Here is a 26,527-nt window from a genome sequence, read left to right as displayed (position 1 = left end):
CCGCCCAGACTATCAACCAGTGGGGGAGCTGATTAACCATTAACCCCCACCCCTCCCCAGCAGAGCCTCCACCCCGTCACAGAGGCTAGGCCAAGACTCCTGGGAGATCCTCCTGGAGGACAGTTTGAAAGGCAGGAAGGCAGAGAGCGTACCTGGGAGGAGGCAGTGGGAGAGTGTGGAGGGCGGGGGCTGGGCTCGGCCTGGAGCCTTCGGGGTGGGCATCCTGGGCAGGGCGAGCGGCCGAGGTGTAGAGGGGGAGGATGCGCCTCTCCAAAACGCTCGTCGACATGGACATGGCTGACTACAGTGCTGCGCTGGACCCGGCCTACACCACCCTGGAATTTGAGAACGTGCAGGTGTTGACGATGGCCAATGGTAGGTGGGGGCAGATGTGCCCAGGTGTGCCAGTTGGGGGGCAGGTGTGCCCAAGTCCGGGAGCAGGTCTGCAGCTCTCAATTTCGGGTTGGGAGGAGAATAATAGACAATGGCACGTTGGTCCTGAGGCCAGCACAGATGTCGTCAGGTAAAACAGATGTGCAGTGACCCCTGGGTAAGGGGAGGCTTGTAAGGGCAGATCTGAATAGGTAGGTCTCAGGTCTTCCTGCTAGGCCCTTCCGGTCCCTGGGAGCTCAAAACCATTCCTGGTCAGTATGTCACCGGGAGCAGGGACAGGATAGTGTGCACCCTCTTGCCATCCAGCTCCAGTAATTGGGCCCAACACGGCCCCTTCTCGAACCCCTTGGGCATCGGTCCAGAGACACGGAAAGGCATTTCCAGTCTCTAGAGTCGGTAGATGGAGGCGCTACTGTGTTTCAGAGTGTCTTCGGAACTTTCCTGGGTCGAACAGCCCGCCTAGAGAAAATGGAGTCCTCGGGAAAGTTTCGCTAAACGAGATGCCAGTCAGCAGTGCGTGTGCTGTGTGCGTGTGTGTGGGTCGGTGTGTGATCGTGGCCTCTTGGTGTGCACGCGTCCGCTTCCGTGCAAGCGGGCGGGTGGGCGCCGTTGACACCCGTGTGCCTGCGGGAACTGCTCGCATGTCTGTGTTCATCTGCCCGTGTGCGCCTGGTCCGTCTTCACGTCCGTTTCTGTTTGCTGGGTGAGCGGGTCGGTGTCGGCTGGTGGGTCCAGGGGCGCCTGTGCGTGCCACAAGCAGCGGCGACTGTGTGTACGCGCGTCTGTGGATGTTTGCACACGTGCGCTGCGCGCGTGGACTCGTTTGCGCGCCCCGTGCTTCCCGAGCGCACTGACGTCCCGCGTGGACATCCCGTCTCCCGCCCCTGTCTGTGGCTGCTCGTGTACGTGTGCACGTCCCGCACCGGGGGGCCGGCGCTCGCTAGAGCGCACAGTCACCAGACGTGATACGCAGGGTTTTGACATCGCCATTCGCCCAATCAGCGGCATGTCCGTTTGGCCCTGAGCGGGTTTCGTGGCTTGTGCGTGTCTTTCCCCAGGTCTATACATCCGCTCCCACGTCACCATCACCGAGGGCACACCTGAAGGAGGGAGGTGTGGCCCCACTTTGCAAGGAGGTGGGGGAAGGGAGGGGGCTCGGAGGCCAGGAAGTTTCTGGAAGGGAAGGCCCCTAAGCAGTGGCCACCCAGCCTCAGAGAAGTGGGGGGCAGCCGGCCGAGGCCAGCCTGCCCCCTGCCTTCCTGTCAAGGCGCTGCAGCTTCAGCCAAGGCCTGCGAGGCTTGTCAGTTCTGCTCAGCCAGAAGGAGGTGACTTCTCTGCCCGTGGTCAGTGGGCACTTCCTGTGGTTGGTCTCAACAGCTGCTCACCTGCCCCTGCCGTCCACTCACTGTGTGACCTTGGGCATGTCACCACCCCTCTCCTGGCCTCTGTATCTTCTACAAAATGGGCTTAATCATCCCAAGCCTGCTGGTTGGCTGGATTTTAGGAGTCTCTGAGGGTCACGTGAGGGAACCGAGGGAAAAACACACAGGAAATGGTAAACAAGGAACTGTTGCACCAAGCGGGTGCTGTGTGACCCCACAGGGACAAGATGCGCTGTCATACTTCTGGCCACCGACCAGCCCTGGGCTGCGTCCTGGCGCCAGCCTGTCACCCCTCCACAGGCCACACCTCCCGCTCCCAGGAAATGTGCTCCTGAGGCAGAAGCCACCCCCTTGATTGGGTGTTATGAAGACAGGACAGTTTCCAGCCCAGGAGCCAGAAAGACTGGGGTTCACATTCTGGCACAGATCCTCCCTACCTGTGTGAACTTGGCAAGCCAGTTTCCTCTCAGAGCCTCAGTTTCCTCATCTATAAAATGGGAATAAATAATAGCGGCTGCCCCCCAACCCACCCCAGGGCTGACCAGAGGATTAAATAAGATAAGACACCTGCGAACTTAGCACTAGTAACCGGTCCTGGCCCCACGTGGGTCATCTCAGGAGCTCCGAGCATCTGTAAGAAGGGTCTACATTCCCCACTGGAGCACGAAATGGTCTGGGAGTTGGGGTCACGTTCGGACATACATCCTGGGCTGGTGGCTCGAAGCCTCCAAGGATAACTCCCCACCTATCCTCCACCCCTGTTTCAGAAGCAGCAGCAGTAAGGGGTCCTTGTTTCAGAGGTACCAGCAGACAACCCAGCAAGGGGAGCATCTGCTAGAGTTATCTAGCATGCCCGGGCCATAAATCTGCCTCCTCTGCTTAGCGGCAGTGTGACGATGACCCTGGGCAAGCGAGCCGCTTATCCTCTCTGCGCCTTGGCGTTCTCTCCTGGTGAATGGGGCCGATCAGCTGACTCCGGGGCTGAGGAGATATACTTGGCAGCACGCGGCCCATCCTGCCCGGGATGTGGGAACCCCTTCCCCCATCCTTCCCCTGCATGGCTGGGACTTGTGGGGTCAGCTCTCCCCAAGGGCCCGGGGAGGTGAGGCTGAGGGAGAAAGGGCACCAGCACAGCTTAACAATTATCCCCATCTCCAGGAATAATTCACCAAGTGGAGGGGGCCGCACTCCTGGGCACCCTCGGGAGTCTAGGAGATGTTCAGCCAGGCGACAGCAGAATGAGACGCGGCGGTGTCTGCTTGTGCGTGCAGGCTGGAAGTCATCTGCTCGGAGAATTTTCTTCTGCAGAAAAGTTTTTATTTCACAAACACCGATGAAGTGCTCATTATGTGCCAAGCTCTTCACTGAACCCCTGTAACAGCCCTATGAGATTATTCTGTTCCCTATTTTATAAGTGAGGAAATGAAGGCCAGGAAAAGTAAACGAATGCAGCCAAGGTCACATGGCTAAGGAGTGGGCATGCCGGGATTTAAACTTGGCAGAAATGCCTCAGACTTTGTGCTCTTAACTACCATACCATGCCCCTCTTCAGTTCTTAACTAGATGTTCCCCAGGAATTCAAGGTCGGATCTCTATGAGAACGCATGGGTGTATGACTTTGTGTGGTGTGTGCATGCACGCATTTTTGGAGAGAGGTGGGCCATGGCATTTATCATCTTCTCAGAGAGGCCTGTTCTTGGTGGAAGTTTGCTTACTAAAGGAGAATTCGGCTGCTGAAATTTAAAAAAATAATCGAGAACAACTGGACCAGTCGAACGGCCCCCTTAACAGTTGGGGAAACTAAGGCCTGGGGGAAATTGCCCAAGGTCACAGGTGAGTTAGTGGCAGAATCAGCACCAACGCCCAGGACTTCCAGCACCCAAGATCTCTTCCACCTGCCTCTTTTATACCCCTCCTCACATTCATATAGATGCAGTAGCTTTGGTGCTCTGGGGCGGAAGGTATACGAGAGGTGTCCACATGCTTGCCGTGGCCCTCTGAGGAGGGTAAATGAGCTGCTGTTCCTGGTACATGTCTTCTCCTTTCCCAGGAGAGTTGGTAGGGCCCCTGGGTGCCAAGCTGAGACCCGCCGAGCCCTGGTCACTCAGTGAGAAATGAGAGGGAGGACTTGTTTCTGGACAGATGCTGGGTGGGTATTTGTCCCTTCCACAGCCTCCTCTGGCCAGTCAGTCAGGGTCTACTAGGGTCAGATGCATCCTAGGAGGTGGCCAGGTTTTCATTACTTCCCAGAGAAAGCTGGGCTAGTGGTCTTCACCATGGGAAGAAGCAGACCCTCACGAACGACTTTCCGAAGTCACTGTCACAACCATTCTGAAGTTATTGATGCCAAAAGGGGTTCCAAAATGCCGAGGGGCTTGCCCACGTCACTGAAGGCGTGGGAACAGTACTCAGGTCTGGCTGAGGCTGAAGCCCTGGGGTGACCCCCATAACACTCATATTGATGGCCGACTCTAAACCACTGGAAGAGCAGGACTCTCTGCCCCTCCTGAGTCCTCACTCTTCTCTCCTGGTGCAGACACATCCCCATCAGAAGGCGCCAACCTCAACACGACCAACAACCTGGGCGTCAGTGCCTTGTGCGCCATCTGTGGGGACCGGGCCACAGGCAAACACTACGGCGCCTCGAGCTGTGATGGCTGCAAGGGCTTCTTCCGGAGGAGCGTGAGGAAGAACCACATGTACTCCTGCAGGTGAGGAGCCTCGATTTCTCCAGCCGGGAAATGGGTGTGCTTGGGCCTATGTTCCCCAGGGTCTGTCTTCTCCCTGGCTAGGTCCCAGAGGCATCTACTCTTCAAGGCCTTCAAGCCTCTTAGGCCTTGTGGATTCAGATGGAAACAATCATTCTAAGAACCTCATTCACTGATCATATGGCTATCGGCTGCCCTTTATTGAGCACTTACTATATGCAGGCATCTTACTAAGTCTTTGCATGTACGTATTTAACTGTCCCTACAAGCCCATTGTTTTTGTCCCTATTTTGCAAATGAGGATCCATGAGCCTTAGGAAGCCTCAGAAGTTGGGGCCCATTCCTTAACGTGGTGCTTTTTCTGAGGCAAATAGGGGATTGTCCCCAGGCCTTTTCATCTACCCCAAGGGCTTCTCAACGCCTCGGAGGTCCCTCCTTCAAAGCTATTCTGAGTGACAACAATAAAATAATAGCAGCTGCTAGTTAGGAGCACTTGGCCATGTGCAGCTACTGTGCCTGCCAAGCTGCATTCATGTATTTTCTTATTTTCGCCTGTCAATGCTCCTCTGAGGTGCTTACTACTATTATTCCCATTTTATAGATAAGGAAGCTGTGGCTTGGAGAGGAATTGGAGTTTGCCCAAGGTCATCCAGCTTGAATCAATGGCAGAACAGCGATGACCCCCCCCCAGGGCCACACCCATAACCGTTGTGTGGTGCTGCCTCTGCTTGGATCCCCCTCTAGAGAGCGGCTGGCGAGGACCAAGCATTTGCTCGGAGCCGTAACCGGGAGCCCGCTCTGGGCTCTGGGCTCTTCTAGGATGTGGTGGAAATAGCAATGCTTCGATACTCACAGGGCTGGGGTTCCCAGGTTGGCCCTACCGCCAGGCTGAGTGACCGGGTCTCCATATTGCCTCTCCAAGCCTCAGTTTCCCCACGTGGACTCTTAGAGAATCCATAGAGCCTTTCTCATGGTTAGATGGGGACTCTCGGGATGAAGCGTTAGAGCAACAGATGGCCAAGGTTCTATCTGTCAATCTTGGGAGTGGGAGGGCTGTCCCTTCCCCATCCAACCATCCAGAGCCCTCCTCAGATTTAGCCGGCAGTGCGTGGTGGACAAAGACAAGAGGAACCAGTGCCGCTACTGCAGGCTCAAGAAGTGCTTCCGGGCTGGCATGAAGAAGGAAGGTGAGCCTGGGCCCGCCCCTGCCACCCCGCCACCCCGCCCGCGCCCACGGCTCCCCACAGTCATTTACGACTGCAGCCACAACTTTATGGCTAGGTGACAGGCCCCAGGGTGACTGGCTAATGGCTGAGAGGAGGAAGGGCCTGGAAATCTGACCATAGGGAGGGGCTGGGCTTGGTCTTGAGAACGATTAGAAGAGATAAGCTCCCACCCTCGGCGACTCGGGTTTCCAGCTACATCGCCTCTGCCCGTTTTCAGCCAAGTCTGGCGTTTTTTCCTTATATGCTATTTCAAACATTAGGAAAAGCCGAGAGGATGATACTACGAATGTCCGTGTACCCACTACCCAGAGTTAGCTGGTATGGATGGGAGGAGGGCTCTCTTCCTGAGCTTCCTCTCCCAGGGACAAGTGCCCCAATTCCTTAGTCATCATTCTGGAGTATCAGGTCATCTGAAGTTTTCCTTCCAGCAGCAAGGCGCCAGACTTGCCCTGGGTGGAGGAGGAGGAGAAGGCCAGAATACAACATTTATTAAGGTGTCTCTAGGCCTCCTGCTTCCAGCAGATTGATGGCAGTCAATCACCGGGCTGGGTTTTCCCACAACGGATAGACAGTTCCTTTTGTTCTTATGACGACCCAGTGCGGCTGGCACTATCATTCCCTCTTTTCATGGATGAGGGAACTGAGGCCCGGAATGGCTCAGCCACGTGCCTAAGGCCCCACAGCTGGTCAGCGCAAGATCTGGGGCTGGAACCTCAAGAGTCAGACTTGAGTTCAGTGCTGTCTGGACGGCACCTCCATGCAGCCTTCTTTATGCCCTCCAGACCTCGAAAGGCTTAAAGTTTGTTCAGCCCAAGCTCAGGTAGCAGAAGTCCTTTAACTGCTTCTCAAAGGAACTGGAGTTCTCTGTCAAATCTCTTCATCTTCTTCTTCCCTCATCACCTTTAGCCCCCAGACCTTCGGTTCTAGCCTACAGCTGCATCACTCCAGCCGAACTCTTGGTCTAGTCCTGTACACTCTCCACTCATACCCCGCCCCACCCCACAGCAGGAACCCGGGACCTGCCAGAGCCGACGGGAAAGGAGGGGTACCCGGTTTCGGCAGCCTCCCCTCCCCTCCCCTGTCTTTGCCTCTGAGCCTGTTCTATCGACCCCTCCCCAGGACACACCTTCTGTGTCTCATCCCAGCAGGGCCTGGGATTGAGCTGATGAGACCTGTTGGCAAACCTGGACCTGCTGACCCTAGTGAAGGAGCGAGCGGCCTCCAAGGCCCCTCCTGCTCTCTGCACCCCAATTCCAGCATCCAGACCTCAGTGGCCCTCGAAGCGGGGGAGGAGCTTTTTCAAAGGGCAAATGCTCCCCACTTCTCCCCCACCCAGAGTTCAGCGGGGTTGAGCCTCTCTCACCTACTCTCACCTCCAAGCTGGGAACCACTGGGAATGAGAAATGTCAGACATGCGCAGGTAGACACATGTGTGAGAGGCTGGCAGTCCGGGAAAGACTGGGAACCAGAGTCGTAAGGGCCTTACAGTCTACGGTTCTAATAGTGATTCTATTAGCCCAACAGCCTGAGATTTTAGGCCCCAGAGAATGACGTTCTCGTGTTAGAATTTCACACCTGGGACAGGCAGGTGGGAGAGGGGTTGGCAGCCTTCCTAGGCCGTGTGTGGCCTGATCCCGCGGTGGACAGTCTTCATAGATGTCTCTTGTTAAACATCTCTTGTCATGTTCGCGTGTGTCACTTCGGGGAAGTTTCTGTCCCCTCTAGATTTCCCGTCTATAAAACAAGGGTCGTTTAACGATCCCTCCCAGCTCTGAGAGTCTCACCACACACCAGGACATATGCGTCCTCCCTCTGAGCTGCCAAGGAGGCACAGCCCCCGATCCTGGTTCCTGGAAGGCGAGCGAGAGCCCTCGGCCGTTGTGCCTCAGCTCAGCCCTGAAAATAGCCATTGCTTGTTGGCTCAGAAAGGGCGGCATTATGCCAGAAGGACAGGAGAACTGGCTGATGGCAAGTCAGCGTGGGCTAGTACATGTCGGTGTTTATCTGCATGCCTGGGTTAACTCAAAGATCATGACACATGCACGTGTTGCTTGTTTTGAAAACAGGCCAGAGTAGCAAACTATTTAGTCGCCACTGTGTTCAAGCTCTGGGAAGCGAGGGTATTACTAGGTCTACCTGAGTCTTACAGTCCCAACACCCCTCCGCAGCCTGGTGGGAAGTTCCCAAAGCCAAGATCGATGCTCAGTGGACGTCTCAGGGATCAGGAAGGTTGGGACAAGTTTTCCTTTCCCTTCCTTGATGGCCTTAGCAGGATTCAGGCACTAAAGCCCAAAAGTGGTCCCTGAAGAGTCCATTGTATGGTAATGGATACTCACTAGACTTTTGAGGATGATTACTTTGTAGCATATACAGATGTCAAATTATAATGTATACCTGAAACTATATTAAATTTTTTTTAAAAAATGTGGTCCCTGAGGATAGAAAGGCATGGGCTGCAAACATAAAATTTATAGAGCAGCCAGGTGTATACGAGGTCATCAAATCTACTCCCTCCCCTCTTTACAGATGGGGAAACTAAGGCCAGAGAGGTGACACGTTTGGGTCAAGGGTGGCGTCAGGATTAGAACTCAGGCTCCCAGAGCTGGGCAGGCACCAAGCTCTCGGGATTGAAATTGGGAGGGACCAGCATGGGGGGATCTTCTCCTGTCCAGATTCCCGAAAGTTTCTCTTGACCACAAGGAAGGGCTCCGAATCTTATAGGCCTGTAAGTCTTGGCCAGAAGTGGGTTCCCTGAAGTGACAAAGAGTCTGGGGAGAAACCTGGAGGTCAGTGGGCCCAACTGCAGGTCAAGAATTCTTTCCTATAATCCGACACCTACCCGGGCCTCAGCTGGTATACCCAGGACAAATGTCAGCCTCCCGGTGTCAGAAATCCAGCCTAGGACACAGGGCCAGGGGTGAAGGAGGTTCGGGTTGGTGGTGGGCCCTTCCTTGCGATCCCAACCAAGCCCCCTGCCGACCCCCATCAGGGGTTCTCTGAGAAGATGGGCTCATCCTCTCTGTGCCTCTGCCCAGGCTGGTTAATATTCAATAGAAGTTACATTAGGTCCCCGACCCTGCTAATACTGAGCAAACATTTGGAAAACATCATTCCTGTGACCGAGCTCGCGCCGGGCACTGATAAGGCCGGCCTAACCTTGAGGAGCCCAATCCGCAGCTGCTGACGGCAGCCCTTTCATTCGGCCCGCCTCCACGCGGCGCCCAGTGGGTGCGGGCAGCCGCCGGGGAAGGGGTGTTGGCAGGCTGGGCGAGACTCGGGCTGGGGAGTGGTGCTGGGAGCTGGCCCCATTCAGGGCGGTGGGTCTCGGGAGAGGTTAATTACCTGGAAACTTCTCTTTTATCCCACTGACTCCCGGCTCTGATTAGACCGTCTGACGTTCATTCTCTGATTTCAGCCAAGTATGTGAAATCCAGGAAAAGTTGAATAGCTGGGACATCGATGTTCTGGTGAGAAACAGGCCATAGGGCGCTTCCGAGAATCGGAGCTCGTCTCCCCTGGCATCTCCTTTCAGTCCCTCAACAAGTATTTATTGAGCACCTACTGTGTGCCGGGCTCTGTTCTAGTTGCCAGAGCCATAACAGTGAACAAGAGGAATAAAGTTCTGGCTTTCTGGAGCATTCCTTCTGGATTGGGGGAGAGGGGGATAGGTGGAAGATGGTGAGAAGTGAACAAAGAATTCTACAATAAGTGCCAAGAATAAAGCAGGATAAAAGGCAGAACGTGCGGGAGGGAAATGGCACAGGGTGGTCAAAGGGGGCATCTCCAGAAAGGTAGCATTCGAATGGAGACAGGTGTGACATGCAAAAGCCGCTAAGCTGTGGGGGAGAGTAGATTCCGGGCAGTGGAACCACGGGGGCAGAAGGTCTGAGGGAGAGGGACAGGGTGTGTGCGAGGAGTGTCAGGGGCGGGTTTGGTGGCCAGAGCCCATGAAGGAGATCGGAGAGGAAGGGCCACAGGGAGGAACCGTGACTTTACACCGGGTGAGATGGGGAGGCGCTGGTTTTGACCAGTGGAGGGATGTGACCAGTTTAGCAGATGCTTCGTCTTCTGAGAAGCGCACGAATTGTAGGGACGAGGCCAGAAGCAAAGGGACCAGTGAGCCCGGACTGCTTTGGGGAGAGAAGGCAAGGCCCAGACAGAGTGGGAACCAAGGGTCGATTCTGTAAGGCTCGCCGTGAGAGGATGAGAGACTCCCAGGCTCGGAGCTGGAGCCTGAATCTGCCTGCTCCTGCAATGGGAAAGAGGGGAGGGGAGCAGTCCAGAGGCAGGAGCTTACAGGTGTGGAAACTGAGGCCCAGAGACAGGGGGTGATTCCTGGCAGCACGCGGACAGCGAGTGGCCATTCCGGACAAGAACTGGGTCTCCCGCCACCTCGTCCTCCCTCCTTGCAGCTTCGGCCAAGCCTCATTCCGCAGTGAGGCCTCAGACTCCAGGGGACAGGGCCAGGGAAGCAGAAGGTCCATCTTAGAGCTTAGGCCAGGACCAGATGGGGACATGCAGTGGGGCGTGGGGCCCCAGTGGACAGAGGTCCCAGCTCTCTGAGTTCCTAGGGGTAGCTCAGTGATGGGGCGGGAGGGAGCATCCTTCCCATACTGTCTCCAAGAAGGTTAGTCTGGGGCGCATGCTGCTCACTGCAGATGGACGAGACCACTAGGGCCGTGGGGGCCTCCAGATGCCCTTGGCCGGGCTCCTGCCTCAGTATCCAGGAACCCCTGAGCCATCTCTTGTCACCCAGAAGGATTCATTTTGCTTGTGTTACACACTTGCATGTGGAAAGGAAGGAACACTCTTCCAAAAGGGAGCTTGAGAATCCGTCATCTAGACAAACCCCTTTCAGTGTTCAAGATCCACCCCGAGCCCTTTGCCCAGTCATCATTGTCTTGCATGCCTCCAGTGATGGGCGGATCACTCCTACAGCCATTACATTGTGCTAGCAGTGGGAAAGTTCTTCCACAAGCTGGGTTAGAACCCATCCCCCCTCATTCCCACCTGCCGACCTGGGCTCTACCTCCCCCTGGATGGCCCCTCCTCCCACCTCCAACTTCGTCTCCTCCACTGCAGGACATCACTGCAGAATCTCCTTCTGGGTTGAGCTCTCTCCCCTCGGACCTCGCCCACTCCTCACTATTCATGGGACAACCCTCCCCTCTGCCACCTCCTTGCCCTCCCTCCTCACCTCTCTCTGCCGTCCTCACAGCCGTCCAAAACGAGCGGGACCGGATCAGCACTCGCAGGTCAAGCTATGAGGACAGCAGCCTGCCCTCCATCAATGCGCTCCTGCAGGCCGAGGTCCTGTCTCAGCAGGTACTAGAGTGACCCCTCCACCCTGTCCTCCCTAGCCACGCCCTAGAGAAGAAAGGCCCTCAGATATCACAGAAAGGAAACTGAGTCCAGGGTCATGCAGCTGGTTTGGTAGCAAAGACAAAACTCAAACCCAGGCCTGGCACTCTGGGGTGCTTTCTAACTCATCCTGTGGCCTGCGTTGTGGGAAAACCGTTGTTTTCACTGGAGGCCTGAGATCAGCTTAGCCCCAGGATAACAGAGTAGTGAACAAGTAGACAGAATAGCAAACTAGGACTCAGTCGACCTCTTGCTGTGTGATCTTAGGCAAGTCACAGCACCTCTCTGGGCTATTATTTCTTCATTTATCAGATATGGATGATAAATTTTGCCCTGCTCCTCCTCTAAGGCCGAGGGGCTCCTTGGGGTCCCGAGGAGCTGGGGGCGGGCAGCTCTGTCCTCTCCCACATCTGCCTTTTCCTTCCTTCTGTCTGTTTTCCCTTGAACTTCTCCTAGAGCCGAGAACGCACCCACAGCCCAATCTCCCCTTTTCCAGACAGGGAAATCACCTGGGGAGAGGCCTCCGCGCAGTTTGGGGAGCGATGTGGGTTGGGGGGGGGGTGCCCGGCTATCCCCAGCATTTTCCTTCGTCTGCCACCAGATCACCTCCCCCGTCTCTGGGATCAATGGAGACATCCGGGCAAAGAAGATCGCCAGTATTGCAGACATGTGCGAGTCCATGAAGGAGCAGCTACTGGTGCTTGTCGAGTGGGCCAAGTACATCCCGGCCTTCTGCGAGCTCCCCCTGGACGACCAGGTGAGGGCGGACGCGGACTGTGGGCAGGAGGGTCCCGCGGGCTCACCAGGGATGTAGCCTTGAATTGGTTTGATTGTATTTAACAAAACGCATGTAAATGTTCATGTGTGCCTGGGGTTGATTAAATCACTTTGCAAATCTTAACTCATTTAATACCTCCAGCAACCCTATGAGGTAGTGCCCTTATTATTCCCATCTTATAGGTGAAGAACGAAGGGAAAGAAAGAGATTTTTAAGGTCTAGGGCACAGAGAGGTTAACTAACTCGCTCAAGGTCACACAGCAAAGCTAGGATTAGGACCAGGCAGGCAAGCTCCAAAGTCCAGGCTCCTAACCACTGCACAGTGTACAAGGCCCCTCTACTGAGGAGATGTGGACAGCAACCCGCCGAGGGCCAGGAATCAGGGAATTTGAGCTTGAGCCCTGGTTTTAAGATTAGTTCTCTGTTTGATCTTAGACAAATTACTTCCTATCTCTGAGGCTCAATTTTCTTATCTGTAAAATAGGAATTATAATACCGGCTTCAGAAAGTTGTCGAAAAGGTTGAGGACATCACCATCTGAAAAGCTAAAATTGTACAATGAGCACCTACACAGTGCCCGGGCTATTGCTGACCTCCCTAAATGTCACCAGGATGGTTTCACATTCTTTGGAATACCAAAATGTCACCAGGGAAACAAGGAGGCTGGGAGGCAGGGGGAGGAGGAGTCTGAGAACAAATGAATTTCTGCCATACTGCAGGGCACCCCTTAGGCCTCTGCAGACATTGTCCCTATCTGGGAAAGGAGAACTGGTCTGGGTCACCTTCTCAGCTCTGAAACAAGCTCAGGCACAAAGAGACAGGGCCCAGACATCAGCTCTGGGGCATTCGCTTCTCCGTTTTGCACCTGTGGGCAGAAGACTGGCAGTGCATGTCAGTCTATTAAAGTGTCTGAGAAGTCCTGCAGGCAAGGCAGCTGTTGAACTTGGTGGAACCCAGGGCTTCCGAAACCCCTTTGACGCCCAGACTCTCCTGGAGTACCTAAGTGTATCTCTCAGGGGGACATGCCGTGCGAACACCAATTTGGCTGGTCCTCAGCCTCACGCTGGACGCTGGATCAGACACCCTCTCACGTAGACCCCTCCCGCCTTGGGAGGGATGACAGGGCAGGGATCCTGGCCGAGCTGCCCTTGCCTTCTCCCCTGCTCTTCATGTGCTGGCCCTGGTCCCCTCTGCTGGAGAGTCTGCATTAATGTTTAATCCCTCCTGTTCCTTCCCAGGGGCTCAGCAGGGCAACAAGATACCCCCAAGCTGAGCAATTGTTAACCTCAATTTCCCACCCAAACCTCCCTGGCTAGGGCTCAGAGCATTCTCAGAGAGCAGTGATGGGTGGCCAATAACTCGAGACAATCATTAACAACACCCCCCAACCACCCCACTGGCCCACCCCCAGAACAGCCGCCATGTCAGGGGACTGGACCTGGGGCCAGGAGGGTTCCCAGCTCCCCATTCATGGTGTTTAAGGAACCCATTTTGCCCAAGATGGTGGGGCACACCTGGGAGAATTGGGGGGGCATTGTCCTACCAAGGACACCCCAAATCTATTGACATCGTCTCAGGAATCACCTTCCAAGTTTGTTTGCTTCTTGATTTGTTTTGGATGTTAATTCATTAAAACCTAGAAGTTTGGGTCGCATTGGATAAGGGGGCTGAGTCCGTGAAAGGGAAAGCGATTTGCCCAAGGTCGCAAAGCAAGGTAGCCACAGAGCTGGGATCTGATGCCGGGTCTCCCGCCTCTTGGTTTGAGAGCCACTGGAATAAGTGACAAAAGCCCTACACAGGTGAGTGCCTGGTGTATAGGAAGCGCTCAGGCTCAGTCGTGAGCATCCTTGGCCTCTCCTTGCCCTACTCATGGGAAGTGGACTCTAACACCCCAGGCTATTTGCCATTCCTCTTCCTCTGTCATCCTCACAAAGCTTAACTATAGAGGAATGGATGAAGTAAGGACAGGTGGATGGCTAGGAGGGGCTGCATCTGGAGAGGAAGTTAAGTAGTTCTTTTGTTCGTCCGTCTTCTTTCCTTCCTTCCTTCAAACAAATATGTATCGAATGCCTTAGAACGATTTCTCCTCTTAGAGAGGCTTTCTCTGACTTCCGCATCTTGCCCCATTGCTCTTTATCATATAACCCTCAACTTCTTTTCTTCTTCCTTTTCTCCCTCCCCTCATTTCTCCCTCCCTCCCTTCCTTCCTCCTTTTCTTTCCTTTCACCATTGTGTCTCTTAGTAGGCACTTAACATTTGATGACTGAAAGAATGAACAATAAAAGGAATTAATGAACAAAAGCATTTTTACTTCACAGTTTAGCCTGCTAAAAAACCAAAAACCAAAAAACAAAAACCTTCAAACTCCTTAACCTAGCCTTGCAGATAAGACCCTTGAGGTAACCAGCCTCCTTCTGTTTCTACCAGCCCATCCTTCGGTCCTCAGGCAAGCACTAAAGCAGATGGTTCTGAAAGAGCTGACGATGACTTCCTGTGAGTTGGCTGGGCTCCTACGTTGGGCTTCAGTCTTCTGAGGCAGCCTTGTCCTCTCTGTAGGGAGGGATCCGTCAAGCTCATCCCCTACCAAAGATCAGTACTCATGCCTTTGCTTTGGGAACCAACGTCCATGTCCAAATCCTTGTAATTCACTCTCGGAATCCTAGAATCTCAGGATGTCAAGCGGGCAGATGCCCTGGAGATCTAAAGCAGTGACTTCCCAAACACAGCTGTACATCGAAATCGACTGGGGAGCTTGTTAAATACAGATCCTTAGGCCCACTTCGTATATACAGAATCAGAATCCCTGGTGGTAGGACCTAAGAATTTGCATTTTCACAAAACGCTCTTCATAATCTTCCATGGCTGCTCCATGGGTAAGAATTTGGGACCTTCAATTTTAAAACTTTTTGAGTCATAGACCCTCTTTAGAGTCTGATGGAAGCCTTTGAGCTTCTGCTGAAAAAAATACCCAGAAAGTTGTTAGAGTTTCGCCAAGCAAACAAGGAAGGCCGAGAGGGAAACGGCAACTTGCTCAAGGTCACAATAGTTTACAGACAGAGTCGACATCTGGTCTCCCATCTCCGAATGCATGTTCTTTCCCCTTCCGCTTCCTGTTGAACCCTTTCCTGGTCCCTGGTTTTATCAGTCATGGGAAGAGCAGTTTTCCGATGCCTATTTTATAGTTCGAACAGGTGAAGGCAAGGGAAGCATTAAGCTGACTCGCCCAGGGTCATTGAGTCGGCTAAGAGCAGCCTTCCCAGGGGTGCAGATGCCAGACGCCATCTCTTCTCTTTTCCAGGTGGCCCTGCTCAGGGCCCATGCCGGCGAGCACCTTCTGCTCGGAGCCACCAAGCGATCGATGGTATTCAAGGACGTTCTGCTGCTAGGTGAGGAGGCTGCCCGCCCAGCCAGGGCTCCACAGAGGATGTGCACAATGTCGAACCCTCCCGGGTACAGGAAATGTTCACGGTGGCATGTAGGGGTGAGGGAGACAGATAAACAATGTCCCTCGATGCTCTACTCAGATGCAAGGAAATATGAACGCAAGGAATTCAGGTTCCCCAGTGTTAACATTCAAGTACCATCAGGGTTGTCCCTGGGATTACCCATGAATTCTAATGTGCTTTCTGGGCTAGGAGCACGGGGCAGTTAGAAGCGGCACGAACCCCAGCCTATGTCACCTATGCCTTCATGGCATGTTTATTTATTATTTTAAATGCTTACATAGAATCACACTACGGGCCAGATACTAGTCTGAGTACTTGACATTAATTAACTCCTTTAATACAACGACCCTATGAGGTAAGCTCTATTATTTATCCCCATCGTACAGATGAAAAAACTGAGGCACAGAAGTTAACGTATCCGAATATATCTCGCTAGTTAGTGGTAGAACCAGTACTCAACCAGACAGTTTAGTTTCAGAATCTGACCCTCAATGCTTTGGTGACTCCCAAGTGGGCCTTGAACGTCATCTGTCTTGAGGGTCTCGTGTTGGAGAATGGAATGTGGGTGATGTAAAAGGGTCCCAGAAAGCCAGGCTCCAGGCCCAGTCCAATGACTTCAAGCAACTCATTCCTTTTCATCCTGGCCTCAGCTTAGTCATCTGTAAAATGGGCATGGCATGCCCCATGGGATGCTCCTTCATGCACCCACTGCATTGTAACTGCAAAGGGCAAGGGCCGTCCAAAGCTAGGGTTGGGGGTACACCCAAGGTGGCTTCCTCACTCCACCCCATCACTCCTTCCCAACTCCTCCAGGCAATGACTACATCGTCCCGCGGCACTGCCCAGAGCTGGCAGAGATGAGCCGGGTGTCCGTGCGCATCCTGGATGAGCTGGTGCTGCCGTTCCAGGAGCTGCAGATTGATGACAACGAGTACGCCTGCCTCAAAGCCATCATCTTCTTTGACCCAGGTACAGGCCACGCCTCCCACCCATCTCTGGGGCTCTGGATCCTCTGTCGAACTTCTACCAAGTTCTGTCCCTCGAGTTCACAGCCTCTTCTCTTTGGTACAACATTTACCAGATGAGGAAAATCAAGGTTCGAAAGGATGATACCACCTGCCGGGGCATACTGTCTCCTTGGTTTCTTTCCTTTCCCTCTTTTCCCTTCCTTCCTCCTTCCCTCTCTCTCTTTCCCTTCTACCTTCCTTCTTTTCTTTCCTTTCATCTTCTTTCCCCGCCCCCCCAAAAAAATGTTATTAAAGTAATATCTGCACATACCTAAAATGCAAATAGTCCTTCTAACCCTACTTTTCCTGCTAAAGCTTATTTCCCCAGGGGGAACCAATTCTGATTCTTTTAATGGTTTCTTCTGGTTACCTCAAGCTCTACATAAAATGCTAAGCCTGCTCTTGATTTATCTATCTTATATCATATTTTTCCTCCTATGCTAGTGGAGAATTTCACTCTTCTCTGTCAGCATTCCCATCTTCTCTCCCCCATTCTCGATATATTTTTATGGCTATTTTAGTGTCTCTGTTGATTGCCACTCTAATGTCGTCAAGCTTTTCACTTACAGGATAAAGATACGGTAGTCCCCTTTATCAGCGGTTTTACTTGCCATAGTTTCAGTTACCTGTGGCCAGCTGTGTTCTGAAAACTTTACATGGAAAATTCCGGAAAGAAACATTTCCCAAGCTTAAAATTGCACGCCGTTCTGAGGAGCATGATGAAATCTCACACTGCCCTGCTCCATCCTATCGGGACGTGAACCGTCCCTTTTGTCCAGCATATTCACGTTGCGTATGCTATTTGCCTGTTAGTCATTCAGTAGCCGACTTGGTTATCAGATCAGCTGTCCCGATATTGCAGTGGTTGTGTTCGAGCAGCCCTTGTTTTACTTAATAATGACCCCAAAGCTCGAGAGTAGTGATGCTGGCAATTCAGACATGCCAACGAGAAGCCGTAAAATGCTTCCTGTAAGTGCAAAGTGAGCACAGTACAGTAAGATATTTGGAGAGAGAAAGAGACCATGTTCACATAACTTTTATTACAGTACATTGTTATAATTGTTGTATTTTATTAGTAGTTATTGTTAACCTCTTACTGTGCCTAAATTATAAATTAAACTTTGTGATAGGTGTGTATGTAGAGGAAAAAACATGATATATATAGGGTTCAGTAGTATTTGTGGTTTCAGGCATCCACCGGGTGGTCCTGGAATGCATCTCCCGCAGATAGGAAGGGACTATCGTATTGCACCCCCACTCTTTCCTTCAGCTCCCCATTCTCCTCTCCCCACCTGCATTTTCACAATGCCTTTGTAGTTACATCTTTGTGCAGAACCCGATTTTATTTCACAATGTCAAGATGCCTGGGCCCCCAAAAGCTTGCTTGCTTCCCTCTCTCTGTACTTGTTAGGGAGGACTTACTGTGTGCCAGGCACTGTCCTTCCTGGTAAGCGTCACCTGCGTAAAGATCACCTCTAGTTAAAACAGCGATGAAGAAGATGACCACCATTCTTGGAGTGGCCACAAAGGCCCCCTTCTAAACACTCCATGTGGATTATCTCACTTATTACTTGCAACTTGGTACCTGCGAGGTAGGAACTGTTATTATCCCCATTTTGCAGATAAGAAAATGAGGCACAGGGAGATTGATTAATTTGCCCAAAGTTATACACCCAGGAAATGGCAGAGCTCACATTTGAACTTTAGACTATCCGGTTCTCAAGCTCGTGATCCTACCTATCAAACACTATTTCCCCATTTCTTAAAGGGTAAGATTCTAGTTCTAGTTTCCTTGAGAGACTGGCCTGGGCTGTATCCCTTGCAGTGCCGAGCACATAGCTAGACAGAATAATTACTCGATCACTGATGCTGAGTCAGGGTCAGCAACCTGGCTTGGAGTGCCAGGTGGTCTAGTATAGGGGCTGCCATATAAGTGGTGCTCAGTATTTGTTGACTGAGTAAAAGAATGCACAAACATGATTCAGTGAAAAGAGCCCTGCACTGGGAGTGTGGATAAAATTCTCTTTCTGCCACTTACTTTAGGAAATAAATGCATTACCTCCATGAAGTTTGAGACCATCTCTTCGATGACCACTTGAGTTCTCTTCTTGAATTTAAGGATCTAGAATTTATCTATTGATTTTTTTTCAATCATTGATCCTTCCATCCATCTATCCATCCCTTTATCTAGTTATCTATTCAACCAATATTGACTACGCCTGGTGCTAGGTGGTGGGTTTAAAATGACAAATGAGACATATCCTTGCTCGCACAGAGATCACAGTCTAGTGCAAGAGAGAGTTGTATCCTGTGTGGTCAATAGTAACAGGAGAACCACAGAAATTTGGGGCCGTGATGGATACTCGTAATGCAGACTTGGGAGGTCAGAATGAAGAAGGTTTCCTTGAGGAGGCGAAACCTAAGCCGAGACCCTAAGATGACACAGGGAGACGATTCTAAGGCAGCAGACGCGGCACGTGCTGAGGTCTGGACAGCGGACCTCAACTTGGTGTCAGGGGCTCCAAGTCCACATCATGGATCTGCCAACAACAGGATGTGTGACCTGGGCCAAGCCCTTTCCCTGCTCTGTGCCTCAGTTTCCCCATGTGTAACGAAGAGGTTGTTAGGTACTCTCTTAGGTATGTTCCTGAAGTTCTGCCCTCCAACCCCTACTTCCTTCTCCCAGTTCTGCATCTTAGGAAATGTGACAGAAATGCTTTTCTGCCTGAGTCCAGGAAGCTACGCTTGTCCTAGTGTGCCCCGGTTCTTGAGGACCCTGAATCCTCATTCTGGCACTGCTGCAGACTCCCTATGGGACCCTGGGTCACTAGGTTCCCTCTCAGGGCCCCATCAATTAGGGGAGATCTGGGTCCTGACTCCCCAGATGCTCCAGCTGGGCCCCACTGCCCTCTCTTGCCCACTTCCTTCCACTGCAGATGCCAAGGGGTTGAGTGACCCCGGCAAGATCAAGCGGCTGCGGTCCCAGGTGCAGGTGAGCCTGGAGGACTACATCAACGACCGCCAGTACGACTCGCGTGGCCGCTTCGGCGAGCTGCTGCTGCTGCTGCCCACCCTGCAGAGCATCACCTGGCAGATGATCGAGCAGATCCAGTTTATCAAGCTCTTTGGCATGGCCAAGATTGACAACCTGCTGCAAGAGATGCTGCTGGGAGGTCCGTGCTGGGCCCAGGAGGGGCTGAGAGGTGGGCGGGGGCAGGTGGGTCCTCTGCAGGAGACAAGCCTCATGCAGACCTGAGCTCGCTTCTCAGCTCCATTACTCCCTCGCTCTGTGGCCTTGGGAAAATCCTTTAACCTAGCCGAGCCTTAGTTCCCTCATCTGGAAAATGGGGACAGTGCTCCATTTAGTCAAGCACTGACAGCCTAATATGTGTCAGTCACTCTTCTAAGTGCTGGAGATTCAGCAGAAAACAAGATCCCTGCCCTCCTGGAGGCTGTCTGTGAGTGTGTGTGTACATGAGTGTATAAGGGCTCATGGGAACAGATAATCAAATACATAATGAAGAAGTTAACTACAGATTTTTCAATAACCAGGTAAAACAATAGAGCGTAACAGAAAAGGGGCCTCTTTTGATAGGTTGGCCAAGGGAGACCTTTCTGAAGGGATAACTTTTGTTCTTAGATCTTATTGATGAAAGGAAACAACATTTAAATGCCAAAAAAGAAAAAAAGAAAAGAAAGAAAGAAAAAACATTCCAGGCAAAAGTAACTAATACAGAATCCCTAAAGTGGGAGAAGTTAGAGTGTTTAAGAAAGAAGAATAAAGTTGTGAGATGGGGGGAGCTGTGTGAGATGAAGATGGAAATTGGGCGGAAACCAAATGACACATATCTGGTTTTATAGACCATGGTCAGAAATTTGGAATTTGTTCTCATGCAACTACGGTAAGAAGAGTGAGGATCAGACTAGTGTTTTGAACAAATCACTCTTATCGTAGTGCAGAAAGTGAATATTGGGGGTGCAAAGTAGAGGCAGGAGACCCCTGAGAATGCCATTGCCTCCAGTCAGGCGAAGGACGATGGAGATTTGGGCTGAGGCATGACTGGACGTTTTGCAACAGAAGTAAATTTGATCATCTGTTTGCAGGAAAGAAACCACAGACAGGGTCTGCTGACTGATCAAATGTGGGGGGTGCGGGGGAGGGGAAGAGTCAAGGATAGAACCTACTTTTTCGCTTTGAGTAAGAGGAACGCTGGTGAGGTAATTTACCGAGATGCATATGGTGGTGGTGGTAAGACACGCACCAAGAGATCCATTTCAGACTTTAATTAAGCTCGAGACGACTATTAGATAACAACACTGAGTTATCAAAGAGGCAGCTGGATGTTGCGGTTTGTTGCTCAAACACAAGCCCAAAGCTCAGGGAGAAAGGCAGCTGCATGTGTTCTAGCAATTAGGTGCCGTGGAAGGAAATTGTGGGAAGACTGGCCAGGGGATAGGAGCAAAGCCGGGACGTTCTAGAATCCAAGAGAAGAGCGTATTTTAAGGGAGTAAGGAGAACAAAGCATTTAATGGTGTTAAATTCTACAAGACGGAAGTGTCCATCGGGTGGGCAACATGGAAGCTCTTTGCAATCGTGACAAAAACAGAAAGTGACGAAGTGGAGATCGCGAGAGTGGACAACCCTAACAAGAGTAGACGACCCTTTGAAAACATTTTGCTGGGGAGGGGGAGCTACAAGGGAGCTGAGGATGATTGCAAAAGAGTGATCATAACGATGGACAGTGGAATTTTGACTGGACTAAAAGGGAAATAAAGACAGAAGTGATAGATAGTGAAAAGTGAGGGTCAATGAATTGGCACGCTCGACAGGGTGGAAGAATTTTTGTAGCAATGCTACTAGATGAAGCGAGCTGGAAGGGTAAGAGGTGAGAGCTAAGTGAAGAAGCTTAGACTCAAGATTTTGTAGGTGATGCAGTTATTGGTGACAATATGGCCGAGGGCAAGTTTTCTCAGCCTCAGCATTCGTGATATATGGGGGCTGTTGTGTGAGTTGATTGGTCTAGCCACATGGCCTCTACACACCACCAGTGACAACCAAAAATGTCTTCAGATATTGTCAAATGTCCCCCTGAGGAGCCCAAATCACTCCCAGTAGAGAAGCACCGTCATATGGTAACTCATTTCGTGTTCACTTGGACCCAGTACATACGGAGATATTACAAATCAGACGTCATTGAGATCAGGATCAGGAAGGCGCTTGTGCTCTGTTGCCAGACAAACTTGGGTAAGATTGTAATCTCTCTGGACCCTGTAATCTCATCTGTAGACTGGGATAATAATGATACCCACCCGATAGGGTTAATGTAAGGACTAAATAATGTCAAAAATGAAAAGCATTGTAAAATGGTGCCTGGCACATAATAGGTGCTCAATAATTAATAGTTATTATTAAAGCAAGCCCTAAAATTCTATCATCGTTATGTGACTGACCACACCTTATATAGTATTACCACTCTGACACATTTTTTTATTTTTGGAGCAGTTACTGTGTACCAGACACATTTCCAGGCCCTCAAAGAGAGGAGAAAAATACACCTATAATTGTCATGTTCACAGGCAGAGGAAGTGATCGTTCCCAAAAGCTGGGTTGCCGACAGGTTACTATAGGACTTCCGAGGAAGGAGAGGTTTAGTTCCCATTGGAGGGCAGAGAATCCAAAGAGACTTCCCACAGGAGAAAGTGTCCGAGCCGGAATATAGACGTGCGGACACGGAGTGGTGGAGAAAGCATCTGTAGCAGAAGCAACACACAAGCAACAGCATAGAGATTGGAAAGTACAGGGAAACATAGATGCTGGAAGTAGGTCACCTCGGCTGAAGCAGAGGTGTGGGGATGAGACCGAAAGGTGAGTTGGGACCAAATGGTTGAAGGACTTTTGTGCCAAAAAGCTTCGAGAGCCATGGATTCAATCCATTATATTAACATGCAATCAATACGCTACTCATTACAATGTCTAAATGATCTCAGAGCTTCCTTACGTGCTCCTTGTTTCTTTCGAATCACTCTCGTTCTCTTGGTTTGTTGGGTCCTCTCAGTACCCTCATGAGGCCCATGGATGGGAAAGGTAAGCCCCAGTTTACCAACCCATGCTCATCATTTGGTTTCTGCCCAATTTCCATCATCTCATACGACTTCCCCCATGTCACAACTTTATCCTTCTCTCTCAAACATACAAAGCTCTCCTGCCTCAGGGCTTTTGCATTAGTTACTTCTGCCTAGAATGTTTTTCTCTTGACTTTTAAATGTTCTTTTTCCTTTCATCCATCAGGTCTTAGCACAATACAGAATAGAAACCCGATAAGCACCATCAATAATGGATGGACAGGTTGATTGGCTACACCTGAGGCAAATGGTGCCTCAGGCCCACAGTCCTTATCCCAGACTCTCCATCCTCACTGAGCACTCATTCTACTTGCAGGGTCCTCCAGTGATGCAACTCATGCCCATCACCCTCTGCACCCTCACCTGATGCAGGAACACATGGGTACCAACGTCATTGTGGCCAACACGATGCCTGCTCACCTCAGCAATGGACAGATGTGTGAGTGGCCCCGACCCAGGGGGCAGGCAGGTGGGCATCTTGGGTTCTACTGAGGAATGGGTGAGGCTGGAGCCTGGGAGCAGTGCCAGGGGAAGGTTGGTCTATAACATGGGAACCACAATACAACTGTTCTCTGTGCTTCAGAGGACAAGGGGTAAGGTCGTTCCTTTGTCAAGGCTGTTATTCATTGAGGTGATTGACAGCCTCTACTGAATGAAGCTGTTCTTGGGATGAGGCAACCCACCAGACAAGATTGCCCCTTGGGTGAGGATGTCCGTTGGGGTGAAACTCTAGTAGGTGTTGTCCGCTAGGTAAAATTGTTCATTGAGTAAAGCTGCTCACTTGGGTAGGGCTATCTATCAGACAGTTGGGTGAGACTATTCATTGAGTGGAGATATCACCTCTTCTGAGGTGAAATCTCACAAAAGTGAGTTTCTAAGTGGGAAAAGTTATTCAAAGACTAAGATTATCATTGGGATGAGGTGGTCCACATAAAATGAGATTGTTCTTTGGGAAAGTTGCCCATCGAATAAAATTAGCCAAGTGGGTCATGGTCAAAGTCACTTCCTGAACCTGTGGTGAGGGTGATTAGCTCTGTTACTGATCTACCTAAATATCAGAGAAATAGTATTTTTTAGGCCAGTTAGCCAGACCCTTGAATCTCAACTGTTACTTCTCCTCTCTGAGAAAGTGTATTCCCGTCACATGTCCCATTGTCCTTGGGGAGAGTCAGAGGGGCCCTGGTTTGGGAGAAGGAGCCCACATCTCCATATCAAATGGTGAAAGAGATGGGGGTTAGTAGGACCTGGGAAAAGGCTGTGACCATGGAATTTGGTCGGGTCACAACTTTCTAGACCTCATGGAACTTAGACTATGGTCTGGGACTCAGAAGGTTTGAGCGGTAAGAGACCTGAAAGACTATCTCGTTTCATTTGCGCATTTTATAGAAGAAACTAAGCCCCAGAAAGGGAGAAGAACTTTCCTAGGGCTCTTATTTATTCCCCAAAGAGCCGGAATTCTGAGCAGTCCCTGTCTGTCTCTCTGTTCCTCCAGCCACCCCTGAGACACCACAACCCTCACCGCCAGGTGGCTCAGGGTCTGAGCCCTACAAGCTCCTGCCAGGAGCCATCAGCACGATCGTCAAGCCCCCCTCTGCCATCCCCCAGCTGACGATCACCAAGCAAGAAGTCATCTAGCAAGCTGCTGGGGGTCAGGGGCTCTGCCGGCCTCGCAGCCCCCTCAGAAAGTCCCTGGTGGTCACTTGGTCACCACGAAGATGACGACAGGGCCATTCCCAGAGCAGTAATGGAAAGGGCAAAGAGCCCAAGCACTTGGGGGCTGCAGGCCACATCCCATCGCCACCCTCCACACCTGCTCTGGATGATGGGGCTTTAACTTGGGGAGACCCCCGCTGGAAAATCCTCTGCCGCCTTGGACAACTTTCCTCTCGCTGAAGCCACTGCCTTCCCCTTCATCCGTATCTACCCCCAAGTTCTTCACCCTCAAAGGACTGCTGACTGGAGACAACATGGGACCTTGCTTTCACACAGCTCCCCTCCCCTCGGACTGGCACTTCTCTCCTCGCGCTGTCACAGTGTCCGGTCACAGAGAGCCCTTTGAGGCTGGGTCGGGTCGTGACCCCTTACTCTCCTCTGTTCTGCTGCCCCAGCCTCCAGCGTTCCCCTCCACTGCCACAGTCACCTTCCTCTGCCCTTTCGGTTTCTCCAGAGCCACCTCTCCAGAGGCTGAGGAGGACTTGGAAACAATGTCCCCAGTCATTCTGGGAACGCTTTTAAAGCACCGTCTGGGGCTAGGCACAGTGTAGGAGATGGCGGAGAAGAAAGACACATTCCTTCTCTGACCCAAAGCTCTTCCCTTCATTAGGGACTTGGGTGGATCCCTTGGGTCGGAGTCATGGTCTCTACAGGCTCTCAACAATGAGAGAACGGTCCGAGATGGACAACTGCAGCAGGAACTTGGAGCCGAGGCCGGAGTGGTCAGAGAAAGCATCCAGAAAGGAACAGACTATGCACCAGGCCTTTAAGGAAGGGTTGGATTTTGCTCGTGGAGCAGGTGAAATAGGACATTCCAAGGGAGAGCAAAGAGCTGGGTAAAGCCTGGAGGTTAGAAGGGCTTGCGGGGGGGCGGGGGGGGGCGGGGATGAAAAGACAGGGCTGCCTAGAGCAGAGTTGTCATGCCAGATAGTGTGGGAGCCTTGAATGCCAGACGGGGGCATTGAGACTTGGGTTCCTAGGCCATGAGTAGCCGGAGAGAGGTGTGCAGTGAATTGAGCTTTCAGAAGCTCAAGACAACAATCCTACAGAGGCTGGAATGTTTGGAGGAAGCAGGGAGATCAGATGGGGGCAGCTGATGTAATCCAGGTGAGACCGAGATGATGCTTAGGGATGGAGAAGGATGGGTAAATCTTCAGGTCAGAGTGATATCAAGGGGGGATTATCCACCAGGGCCTGTCCCACGCTCTTCCTTATTCCCAGAACTATCTTAAGGCATTTGATTTATGTCACCTCCTTTCATCCTCCCTACTACCCAGAGATCCATGCAGAAGATGAAATCGAGGTTAAGTAATTTTTCTGGAACTCACAGAGCTGGTAAGTGACCAGGTCAGGACTTGATCCCAGGTCTGCTTGGCTCAGAACAGAAGCTCCTAACTGTGGTGGCTGAACACCTCTGCTCAGTGCTCTCAAACCTTCCTCAGCCACCTTTCATTTAGGTTCCCCAGAAATTCCAGCCAAGGGGCTCAGACTGGTCTGGTCGGGAAGCGGGAGTCATTCTGGTCATCCTGGTCATTCCCACTGTTCGTTCGTCTGCCCCACAGTGTCACTCAGGCCTCTGGGAACAAAGTGGAGATGAGGAATTCTCATGGGGTGGAGTGGGGTAACTGGCTTTTAATGGTAGCAATTTTCTGGGGCAGGGGGTCGGCCCTCTGTCCAAATCAACTCTTCCTGGAGGAGAAATCTATTCCCCTTTAATAATTTTATTGTAATGCAGGAAACAAAATAAAGACAAGTTTACTTTTCTGATTCTGAACTGAGGACACCACCCTGGATTTTTTTTTTTCTACCTGAGTTGTGGTCCAGAAACAAAATCTGATGGACTAAGAAAAGGTTGGGAGGGCAAGCATGGACCCTGTGATTGCTCCAACCCCTTCTCCAGACAGTTCTCAGAAGCTTCCAGAATTCACAGGCTCTCCTGAGAGGGGATGGAAAGGAGAGGAGAGGGCTGGAAATGGATGCTTCTAGATCTGTTGTGATGACCAGGCTAACTACTTTTGCCAAATTTTCTGTGGTTTGCCCTGATTGGGATGGAATGTGAAATTCACATCAAGCAATTCTGGAAGTGGGCCGGGTTCTGTCAGATGCATCAACATCTATCTTCCTGTGGCTGTGATTGTCGTTAGGTCCCATGCTGACACCTGAGCCCCTGTCACTGCCACCCAGTGGGGCAAAGAAGCAAAAACAAATTTCTTGTGTGTTTTAACAGAAGTTTATAAAGCAAAATAAATGGCACATATGTTTTCTAAGTCCTCGGATGGGTGTCTTTTCTTCCTTTCGGGTGTTAGAGATAAGAATGAAAATAGTTGGATAGTCCTCTACAGTGCACAAAGCGCTTTCATACCCATTATTGTTGTTTAATCTTCACGTTG

General features: G+C 51.5%; 1 protein-coding gene across 2 annotated transcripts; it reads left to right on the top strand.

The window, feature by feature from the left end:
- The first annotated feature begins 109 nt into the window (after nt 1–109).
- On the top strand, nt 110–24,869 carry HNF4A (hepatocyte nuclear factor 4 alpha). Of its 2 annotated transcripts, none has more exons than XM_016152425.2 (10): nt 110–375; nt 4,312–4,486; nt 5,576–5,670; nt 10,928–11,034; nt 11,672–11,827; nt 15,147–15,234; nt 16,108–16,263; nt 19,238–19,474; nt 22,741–22,893; nt 23,917–24,869. In XM_016152425.2, the coding sequence occupies exons 1-10, from the start codon at nt 261–263 to the stop codon at nt 24,057–24,059; spliced, it is 1,425 nt and encodes a 474-aa protein (XP_016007911.1). In that variant the 5' UTR covers nt 110–260; the 3' UTR covers nt 24,060–24,869. The 2 variants fall into 2 exon arrangements, with proteins under 2 accessions (XP_016007911.1, XP_016007912.1); XM_016152426.2 differs by having other exon boundaries at nt 167–375; nt 22,741–22,863; nt 23,917–24,059.
- The last annotated feature ends 1,658 nt before the right edge of the window (nt 24,870–26,527 follow it).

Source organism: Rousettus aegyptiacus, unplaced genomic scaffold (genome assembly GCF_014176215.1).
Source record: "Rousettus aegyptiacus isolate mRouAeg1 unplaced genomic scaffold, mRouAeg1.p scaffold_m13_p_12, whole genome shotgun sequence".
In the NCBI taxonomy this organism is placed as follows: Eukaryota; Metazoa; Chordata; class Mammalia; order Chiroptera; family Pteropodidae; genus Rousettus; species Rousettus aegyptiacus.
This window is presented reverse-complemented; position numbering and strand designations above follow the sequence as displayed.

Excerpts from the sequence above, each read along its gene's own strand:
- HNF4A (XM_016152425.2), top strand. The coding sequence starts at position 261 with ATGCGCCTCTCCAAAACGCTCGTCGACATGGACATGGCTGACTACAGT. Across the intron at positions 5,671-10,927 it reads GGCTGGCATGAAGAAGGAAG|CCGTCCAAAACGAGCGGGAC; the intron begins GTGAGCCTGGGC and ends CCGTCCTCACAG. Across the intron at positions 22,894-23,916 it reads CCGACCCAGGGGGCAGGCAG|CCACCCCTGAGACACCACAA; the intron begins GTGGGCATCTTG and ends CTGTTCCTCCAG.